This window comes from Octopus bimaculoides, chromosome 6 (assembly GCF_001194135.2).
Source record: "Octopus bimaculoides isolate UCB-OBI-ISO-001 chromosome 6, ASM119413v2, whole genome shotgun sequence".
Taxonomy (NCBI): domain Eukaryota; kingdom Metazoa; phylum Mollusca; class Cephalopoda; order Octopoda; family Octopodidae; genus Octopus; species Octopus bimaculoides.
In genome coordinates this window covers 66345661-66356710 of record NC_068986.1, presented here as the reverse complement: position 1 = coordinate 66356710, position 11050 = coordinate 66345661, and the positions used below count along the sequence as shown (strand labels likewise).

The window sequence follows — 11050 nt, the reverse complement described above, 5'->3', positions numbered from 1 at the left end:
TACTGATTAGCACCTTGGGCAAAACCTTGTGAGTGGATTTGGAAGATAGAAACTGAAAGAATATATATATAGGCAGACTGGCGCAGTTACCCCCACCAAAACCAACCTTTCTGATTTTTTTTTTTCACTGGATTCTTATGTTTTCGTATATGGGAGTAAAAAAAAAAAATTAATTTCAAATTTTTTATGAAAAACTCCAAAATTGATTCACCCCACCCCACTGTCTAAAAGTGAAAATGAACGACTGTTTTGTCCGTTTCCACATGCGTAGATTTATAGTGAAACAGCAAAAGGATCACAACATGTGAAGCCCTCACCATGAAACTCGATATGCTAAAAATAACAGCTAAATGTCTGGAGAATTTCAGTGTTTGTGTGTGTGCGTGCACAACGATTTCTACAGCTTATCCGAATGAACATATTCTCTCTTTTAATTCAATATAGCAAAAGAGAGAAAATGCAAGGGAAATTAATTTTAGCGGTAAGAACTAAATCCATTGTTTCATTATCACAGTAATCCTTTCTGTTTGTAAAACAGAATATGAGGAAGATTTGATTACTATTTCTAGTAGATTGAGTGACCACAAATAAGCTCATAATGATTCTGTTTATCACACTTGTACAAGATAAAACAAAAGTCATTAACTTAAAGCTGACATAACAAAGTAATTAATAAAGGAGAATGGTAATTGAATGAATGACCTATTATTCTATTTTCAATGTTACAACATGGATAAGCAGTTGAAGAATGAAATTTCTGTTGTTTTTTAGTTTGAACTTTTGTCAGCTGATGAAGCAAATCTATCATCAAAGTATTCTGGCCATGATAATCCCAGATTTTCAGATAATGTATAGAAGACTGTTTTATCCAATATATTCCTTTCTTTTACTTTTAAGAAAAATAGCATAGTGCAGTTTAAGCAAAATTTGGCTACTATTTTTAGGAGATAGAGCGATCATGTAGTGAATCCCTCATAAATGAACCAGTTACTATCATAAAAATACATTTAACATTACTAAATTTCAAATTTAATGAGTAAGCATGTCTCTTACCTAAATTACCATATTTATATTAAATGTAACACAGAGTGAAGATGCATGGCTCAGTGGTTTGAGCATTGGGCTCACAATCATGAGGTAGTGAGTTTGATTCCCGGACCGGGCTCTGTGTTGTGTTCTTGAGCAAGACACTTTATTTCACATTGCTCAAGTTCACTCAGCTGTTGGAGTGTGGTGCCAAGCTGTATCAGCTTTTGCCTTTCCCTTGGATAACATCGGTGGCATGGGGAAGGGAGGCTGGAATGCATGGGTGACTGTTGGTCTTCCATAAACAACCTTGTGTGGACTTGTGCCTCAGAGGGGAACTTTCTAGGTGCAATCCCATGTTTGTTCATGACCAAAGGAGATCTTCTTAATAAGGACTCAGGAAAAGTTATATCTCTAATAATTGTCTTATTGTTTTGCATTCATTTTTCTATCTCTATAGATTTAATATGGTTTATTTGCTGGAGTTCTACCTATAGCCTACACAAGCTCTCTGATATGGAATAATTTCTCATATTACTAATCAATCAACCATGAAGTAAGAATGGAATTATATTACTTCATAACATTTTTTACTTAAAATTCTTTAATATCAAGACTAAGCATGCTATTATATATCAAATTTAACTTTCATATTTTATGCTGCCTAAGTTTTGAAAAAATATCTTTATCTTTCACTTGTTTCGGTCATTAGACTGTGGCCATGTTGGGGCACCACATTGAAGAATTTTAGACAAATGAATTAACCCCAGTACATTTTTTTGTAAATGCTGGTACTTATTCTTTCAGTCTCTTTTGCCAAACTGCTAAGTTATGGAGATGTAATCACACGAACACCAGTTTTCAAGCAGTGGTGGGAGAGACACAAAGACACACACACATGGATATATATATGATTGTCTTCTTTCAGTTTCCATCTACCAAATCCACTCACAATGCTTTGGTCAGCCCAAGGCTACAGTAGAAAATAAGGTGCCAAACAGTGGGACTGAACCTGGAACCATGTGGTTGAGAAGCAAACTTCTTACCACACAGCCATGACTGTGTCTATATGTATGTGAAAATTAAGTCCAAATGTGCTTTGGAATAATAACTGTTCAGATGAGAATTTGAAGGGAGCATTCAAATGCTCTTCATACTAACCATTACAATAGGGATTGATAGAAATTCTACACACAAAAAGTGAGATGTGTTCTCCAGGGAATGGAACAGTAATGTTTTAACTTATTGCATTGCGATGCATTCTTCTAACAGTAGTCATGCATTTTTATATAATTGGGGAAGGGAATCAATATTAAAAGAAAAAAAAAAGAGCAACAAACACAAACCTTTAGATGCTGCAGCTTTTGTATTTTGTTGGAAATTTTCCTTCACGTTTTGGCTGCTTGGTGGATTTTCCTTGGTCCCAAAAGGACATTTTGAAGCAACAAAAGTTTCAGCTTGAGCAGCTACAACATTAATTAAAATATGGAATTTACTTGCTTAATTTATTTAGCTATGTTTATTATAAAATTTACTTGCCATGAAGGTTAGCTAGCAAGTAAGTTGTTATCTTAAGTAATTCAACTATTTCAAACAATGATGATTTGTCTCATCTGTTACTAACTAGGGTGTTTACAGTTAATTGAAGTAACTCACAAAAGTTCATTTGAGAGAGAGAGAGAGAGAGAGAGAGAGAGAGAGAGAGAGAGAGAGAGAGAGAGAGAGAGAGAGAGAGAGAGAGAGAGAGAGAATGATATCTTTACAGTTTCACACACATACGCATATGTAGTAATGGTTTAGTTAGCGTGGGAAGGGTAGCAACCAAAGATTGGAGGAATGAGGATAGAAGTTATTCGCAATTTGGGAATGCAAGAAAGTAAATTTCAGTAAAAGACAACTAAGCACAAAGGCCCAGTGGTGATAAACTAGGCAATAGATTATAGTCTACCACTCAAGAGCAGGAATGGTTTCCTAACCAGATTTCATTTGATGTATTCTAGCTTCATATAATACATAGTAAAAAATGTACCTCACATTTTACTCCCCTGAATATTGCTGGCAAAACTTAGTGAACAGACCAGTCACTTAGGTTTATTAAAATTTCTTAAAGCTCAATTCTTCCTTTCATTCAAGTCAAATCAGATTTAGTTTCTATGGACATTGAACTGTGACCTTAGTCAAAATACTTGAAAATTTTAGAGTGTCATTCAATCACATTATCATACATTTTATCAAATAAATGAATTTAAGCTTCAGACAGGTCAACATGATGGCCTCTACTTTGAATGCTAGGCTGCTTTTGTCGTAACTTGACAAATAAAGCAAATAAGTTATCAGAATATTGTAAAATTTGTAACTCATTATAGTATTTCAGTTTTCAAATATGACTTCCATATTGTATCCCTGTAATATATGTACTTTTAAAGTAAATACATTTTAATATGTTTCTCAAACTCCCTTTTGATACTATAAAATAATATCTTTTAAAACTGTTTTTCTTCTTATTTTTCTCTAAAATGTTTCAAAATTCAGAGTTCTGATTTATGTGTATGTGTCTGTGTTTCCTTATGTTGCCAACATATGATAATTGTAAACAACCATCACCTTCATTCAAGCAGTGTTGTTCATTTTCAATTTTTCATATAAAGATATCCAGCCATGGGCATATATTATCTTGCTTAGCAATAGAAAGGTCATCTGGCCATAGCAAATCTGCCTCAACAAATTCCAGCTGACCCATGCAAGCATGAAAAAGTGGACATTAAAATGATGACGATTATGCGATGATGACAACAACAATGATGACAATGTATTGCTACATTGTTAGGCTACTGAACATTGAACAAAGAGGTTGATTGTTCATATCCTGTTGCAGCCCAAACACTAAACTAAGGGGCCTAATTTCATAACCTGACTAAATATCATCATCATCATTTAACCCATAATTACATAAATAATTTATGCAAATGCTACATATATATATATATATATATATATATATATATGCATCAATGGTATGTGGATGTCTAAATTTGTAAAACTAACTCCACTCAGTTATATTAATATTAACAATGACAGTGTTAACACTAACAATGCATTAAGACTTTTTTGTAAAATGCAAAAACTGTGAGGGAGAGTTGAGGGAAGAGGAAAGGCAAAAGAAAACAGTGAGATAAAATGGAGAGTGAGTACAAAAGGAAGGAGAGAGAGAGAGAGTACTAGAAAATGTGTGTGTGTGTGTGAGAGGGAGGAGAGAGAGAGAGAGAGAGAGAGAGAGAGAGAGAGAGAGAGAGAATGTGAAAAGATTTATGAAAGAGAAATTTGTAAAGCAAAGAGGATGTAAAATTTTTTGAGTTTAAAATGAAATAATTGGCTTTTAAAAAAATAACACAAATAAGCTGCATTGGTTATTGTTATGATTTACAGCAGTGAACTGAATTGTGTTTGAATAGACATCATTATATTTCTTAGCATTCACAACAAATTAGATTTACACAAAGGAAACATTCCAACTGGAGAAATTTATGACATTTCCACCCAGATATAATTTATTCATGAAACATTGGTTAATTAACTGCTAAAAAAATCTCTCAAATTAGGCTTTAACAAAAGGCAAACATCATGACAACTTCATAGTGCTACATCAATGGAAAGCATTATAAATGGAAATTCTTGTTGTGTCAAGTCCCCTATCAAGTGTTGGCACTTCACTGACATGGTGAAGTTGTTAGACTTTTGATATTATGTTTGTGCCACTAAGAAAAGTAAATAAATTTTCTTGAATTATAAGACTAGCTTCTATTTTACAGCACACGTAAGGCCTATTTGGAATACATTTTATTTTAAAATCTATTGCAAGTGTTTAATTGTGTATTTGAATAGCAAAACCGATTCTATATACTGCAGCTGACATAGTTGAGACGAACAGCTATCAACCTATCTGGGAATGTTATTTGAGAGGCAAAGACTGAGAGGTGTTTTGTGCAGGGCAAGGAACCTGTTTTTCTGGAACATGCTACTCTTTAACCAATTTTAAATGGCTTGTGGATGCTGTGATGATTTAAAAAAAATATTAACTTGGCCTTCAGTCTTTCAGTGATGATAAAAAAAGTACGAATCTTTGGGTAGTGGATTGGTGAAACTAAAAATTGTCACTTCTTGCAGTATTTGTTCCAGTTCTTTGCATTCTGAGTTCAAATCTTAGCATACCCATTTTTGTGGTAGACTTAATTCATTACCCAGTTTAACACAACTACCTGGTACCTTGGATGCCTTTAGCAGAATTCACTCTGTTATATGTATTTGGGTTAAGACCTAGATTTTCTCCCACCAGCAATAGAGGCTCTGTCAGAATCATGACACTGCCTTCCCTCCCAACTAAAAGATAAAAAACTCAACAAAACAAGTGAATTATTTTTCAGGTGCAAAATCAATGTCTGGCAGGTGTTGGGCCAATAAAGATTTCATTTATGGCTTCTTCTACAGATAAGTATTCCATTGGATTTATTTTGTTTTTGACAAGGATTATAATGATTAATTTTCACATCATATCTTATTTATTTTAAATTCATTTTTGTTGTGTTTTAATTAGATATTTTTTCTAATCTAAAAACAGAGTATAATTATTTCTGAGGCAGAACTATTGCTTAACTTAATAATACTTTAATAATTAATTTTCACTTCAAGCTAAGATTTTTTTAGTCATGCATCGTTTTCTTTCACCCACCCTCCTCACAAAAAAATCCAAACAAACAAAAAATAAACAAATAATATTGTCATTAAAAATTTTTTTATTATGATGGATAAGGATTGTTGGAAAATTGAGGACTAAATTAAGAACATGTATGCTAATCTTTAGACAAGAACTTCAAGCCCATAACTTGCTGGCTGGATACAAATTACTTGGTTCTATTCTTATCATTTTGAGTGTCTTGTCAGTCTGTGATATGAACTCTAGATAATTATTTTGAAATAATTTATGGTGATTTGCTGATGGCCTGTGCCATAGGGCTTATGGTTAGCTTCATTTGTAATTTTTCTGTTGTCTACAGCCATTATGCAGTAAAATCTTTTTGGAAAAAATATTTGTAAGAATTTTATAGTGATGAATTTATTGTGATACTATACAGCAATTATGCTAGATCCTAGAAAATGAAAAATTGACAATAAAAAGAGGACCTACAACAGAGCTTAAATAGGAATGCATGCTTTTATTGAAGACTCAGTTGGCTTACCGTTGTGTTTAATCTGTTCTGAAAAATTTAAAACAACAACAATATAGAATGACAGTTCCATATTTAAGAGACGAGGAATTATTTACATTATTTACATCTATTAAATATAGAACTGTATTATCTAATAGGTACGGAACTGACATTAGATTTCAATGGAGACATATAGAGAAACTGCATCAAAAACTAGCTCATCTTTCAAACCATCTAACTTTCTTATGTAGATGTAGAGACGCAAAGCTAATACCACCTCGCTTGAATATAATGACACCAGTCAATTCACATAAAGCTAGAAGAGTAGCGGAAAGGGCAGGACATGCTCTCGTCCGTGAGAGGATCCATTACAACAATTGGAAAAAAACATCAATTAAATAACGAAATCAAAGAGAGGTCATCTTCATTACGCAGGAAAATAACCAGAGATGATGATAGAATGAGAATCCAACAAGATCTGGAAAAGTCATACATGAAAGAATTTGAAATGGTGAAGACATGCTAGATTAAGAAGTTTATGAAACTCAAAGGTCAGAGAATGAAGACTAGAGTCCGTCACTCACCTGTGAAAGCAGTAATTAATGTAAGTAGCCGACACCTAGAAAGCTCTGAAGAAGCAGTACTGAACAAAGATCTCAACTTTGCGACAATCATCAAGCGTATTCCATACTTGGACATAATAGCCCTTATTGAAGAGATAGCCATAAAGATACCAAAAGCTCAGGGAGATGAACTAAGGTGGAAAGTGAGACAGGTACTAGAAAAAAGCAAAACCTCCTAAACCAAACATCGGTAAGGAAGAAAAGTTCGCTATCAAAAGACTACAGAGTGACAATTCCATCATAATACTTCCAGCGGACAAAGGAAATGCTACAGTAGTGATGAACAAGTCTGACTATCCTGAAAAGTTGGCAAGTCTTATAAGTGATGGTAGCTACAGCAAAGAAAAGAAAAACCCAACTCTGAAAACAGAGAGGAAGTTGTCACAGATCCTGATCAAGAACAAGGATCACTTCACACCAATGAAGTACAGACAACTGACTCAACACTACAGTAAACTACCACACATGTACGGTCTTCCTAAGATTCACAAGGATGGTATTCCATTAAGACCTTTACTGAGCCGTAGAGGTTCAGCATGTCATCCACTGAGCCACTTCCTTGTGGATATTAATCAGTCCATTAGCAGGAAAGTCAACATCGTACGTGAAGAATTCCACCCACTTCACAGAATTGATCAAGGATACCCCCATTGAATCCAATCAGATGGTGAGTCTAGATGTGATAAGCCTGTTCACCAAAGTCCTAACTGGTGAAGCACTATCGGTGATACAAGAAAAACTAGTGACACACCAATCTAAAAGAATGCACTAGTATACCAATAAGAAACTTGATGGAAATGTTGATCTTCTGTGTAGAAACTACCTTCTTCAGTATGGACACTGATATATATCGACAAGAAGAGGGTTTAGCTACGGGTTCGCCATTATCACCGATAATAGCCAATATATACATGGAATACTTTGAGAATTTGGCTTTAGGATCAACACCACCAAAACCAACCCTATGGCTGCGATATGTTAATGACACCTTCATACTCTGGCCCCTCCAAGATGTCCAAGTGCTGTTAGATCATGTGAACTCAATAAAGTCATCTATACAGTTCACAATGGAAAAGGAAAAAGACAATCAGCTGGACGTATTAATAACATGCACCAAGTATGGATTCAGGACATCCGTATGCCGCAAGCCGACCTTTACTGGATGATATCTCAACTTCAATTCCCACCATCCATACAGTGTAAAGAGAGAGATTGCTCAGTGCCTAAAACATCATGCAAAGAATATAAGTAGCGATCGTGGTACACACCATGAAGAAATGATCAAGCTCAATAACGATCTGCTAAGCAACAACTACCCCAAAAGTATACTATCCACTCCAATTATGAAGAAGAGAGAGGATGAGGCCTATAAACTGTCCACAGTCTGTCTACCCTATGTGAAAGGCCTCTCCAAAAAGATACAAAAGATATGTGGCCCATATGACATCAGGACAGTATTCAAGAGTAATACAACACTTCACAAATATCTTCTTTGAATAAAACCACCAATAGAAGAGAATATGACTAAAGACTGTGTGTACTCCATCCCATGCAGCGGTGGTAGGTTATACAAAGGCGAAACATGCCACTCCCTCAAAATAAGGGTAGACGAACATCGCAGAGCAGTGACATGAGGAGATATTGATAAATCAGGTATAGCTGATCATGTATGGAAAAATGGAGACCGCCTTCCCGTGTGGGATGAAGTTAAAATAATAGACAGAGAACACCACTGGAAAATACGAAAACTAAAAGAAGCAGCACATATGCTAGGACACAACAACTTCCTAAGCAGACCGAGTGCAGATATGAGCAGCATATGGGAACTGGTATTAAGGAAGGATAGGAAAATATTAGATTTGTAAGCCCTAAAATTCACTCCATATGCCATGGGCATATGGCGTAGTGGTTAAGAGTGCAGGCTACTAACCCCAAGATTCCGAGTTTGATTCCAAGCAGTGACCTGAACAATAACAATAATAATAATAACATCGAAAAATACCTTAGGAATGAAAACCCAGGTTCGAAATTTCCCCAAGATACCTGAAGAAGGCTGGAGGGTATATCAGCCGAAATGTGTTAACAACAAACAAGATGAGGACAAATATCTATCGAATGTAAATAATGAATATAGAATGACATTTTAATAAATAAACATTCCTCTTTTCCTGAAAAGTATCTAGCTGGTGAAGAGTTCACAAGAAAGAACTTAGAACTGAAGACGAAAACTGTATAAATTTGAACAAAAGCGAAGAAATTTATTAAGCCTTCAAAATCTACTAGGCTTTATTGCAAAAGAAGGAAATCCTCTGTCAAAGAAAACTTTTTACTGATAGAAAGTATGAGAACAATATATCTTAAAATATATTTTTTTTATTGCAAAAGGTTTTTTTTTGTTAAGGTTTTATTGCAAAAGAAGGAAATCCTATGTCAAAGAAAACTTTTTATTGATAGAAAGTATGAGAACAACATGTTTTAAAATATTCTTGAGCATTTATTTTTCAACTTTGCTGCTCAGTAATATTTAGGTGGTTGGTATTAGGAAATGATGATGATCTTTCTTAGATTATTGATCTTACATCATAGATCTTTGATCTTATTAATTGTATCTCTTAACCCCACCCTCATTGCATGTTATCAACACAATTGTTGCTATGTATGAATAAAAGCAATAAATATGAATGTGACCATGATGTAAGTGCTTCTATCATGGCCCAAACCCATGGGGTGATCTCAACTCAGCACTAAAGTGCTTATTAATTTGAAGTTGCAACTTATTGCTGTAAACCATTCCAATTGCGATATTTTTACAGTTAGAAAATCTGGATTGTTGAAAGGTAAGAGTTTTGGTTATGAATAGAGCCAATAATAGGAACAGGATGATGATGATGATGATGATGATGATGATGGCAGTCTCTTGTAGTCTGAGAAAAATGGTTCATCAATTTCTTGCTAAACAACTTGCACAAATAATTTTCTTATAGTGATAAAATATTTGTGCTGTACATAAGCTCACTCCCTCCATCAAATCAACATTACCTGAACAGATGCATGGCGTACTACATGTCAGGTGTTGAAGTGATTGTAGAGCATCATGAGATAAAGAGTTTTGCTCAAGAACACAATGCACCACTAGGTTCAGGAATTGAAACTATGATAGCAAAATCGTGATTGCAACATCCTGACCTCCAGGCTATGCACTTTCATCAATAATAGGATAAAAATTGGTTAATTGAACACTAATTCCCTGACCTACTCATAGCTTTATTTCACTCAACAAGGATCAACCATTTGAATGACATCCAAAAATCAGAGGAGCTGCCACAAAACAATACATATATCTATCAAGATGTGATGTACAATTATTTATTTAGTTTATTTGCAGCCAACCTATATTGAAAGTTGGCATTGTACATATATCTTAGCCAGTACTTAGTTTATATTATTTTGTTTGCAAAATAATATAAGCAACTTATTAACTCCATATTTTGTATTGGCCCACAGAACTTGACTAATCTCATCTTTGGCACTGCAAGTCAATAAAGTAGCCTGTCTTAGGTAACTTTTGATTAAGCAGAACTATAATCAACAGCATCCCAGTCATAGCTATTTTATTTTTTTCCATTTTCCAATGTTCTTTATTAAGATGGCAGTATGTGTGAGGAAAGCGATTTTACTGGAAATTTGGAAGCCAGTTATTGTTATAAGGGATAATCTTATTGACTGATTATTGTTATCAAAATTAGTAGGTCCAAAGCTCTTTATTGTTTAATGTTATCAACCAGTTATTATTATGCAAAAAGTTTCATCCCAGTGTGTGAGTATGTGCACAATGATTTAGATGTGACTTACCTCCAAGAGTAACACTCTCAAGTTGCTGCTGCAGACTTGAAGAGTAATGAGAAATATTGCTAGCATAAGGGCAATGGTTGATATTGCTTAGCACCTGTGGTGCATGCTGGCGGATGTAACTAACTGAGAACTTGGTCAAAAATGGACACGTCAAAGCAGCTTTCATTTTGTTAGAATGTCTGTTGAAACAAGAGAAAGCAGAAGCAACAAAAGCTTTAAAAAGTGTTTTTGCACATAGAAAATAAGTTATACACCAAAAAAACAATTTAGAAAAGAAATAAAAGCCAAACACAACAAAAGTCAAGAAAAAAAAAGGTTCTTATATATATATATATATATACATAT

General features: G+C 34.4%; 1 protein-coding gene across 4 annotated transcripts in view; it reads right to left on the bottom strand.

Moving 5' to 3' along the window:
• Nucleotides 1-11050, bottom strand: part of LOC106877209 (5-aminolevulinate synthase, non-specific, mitochondrial) — a 112360-nt gene that overhangs the window by 21221 nt on the left and 80089 nt on the right. For 3 of the 4 annotated variants that reach the window (XM_014926060.2, XM_014926061.2, XM_014926059.2), the window contains exons 2-3: nt 10706-10884; nt 2373-2492 (exon numbers count right to left, since the gene is read on the bottom strand). In XM_014926060.2, coding sequence (XP_014781546.1) covers nt 2373-2492; nt 10706-10871 — 286 coding nt within the window. In that variant the 5' untranslated portion in view covers nt 10872-10884. The remainder of the gene's footprint in view (nt 1-2372; nt 2493-10705; nt 10885-11050) is intronic. The other variant, XM_052968834.1, reaches the window with a different exon arrangement.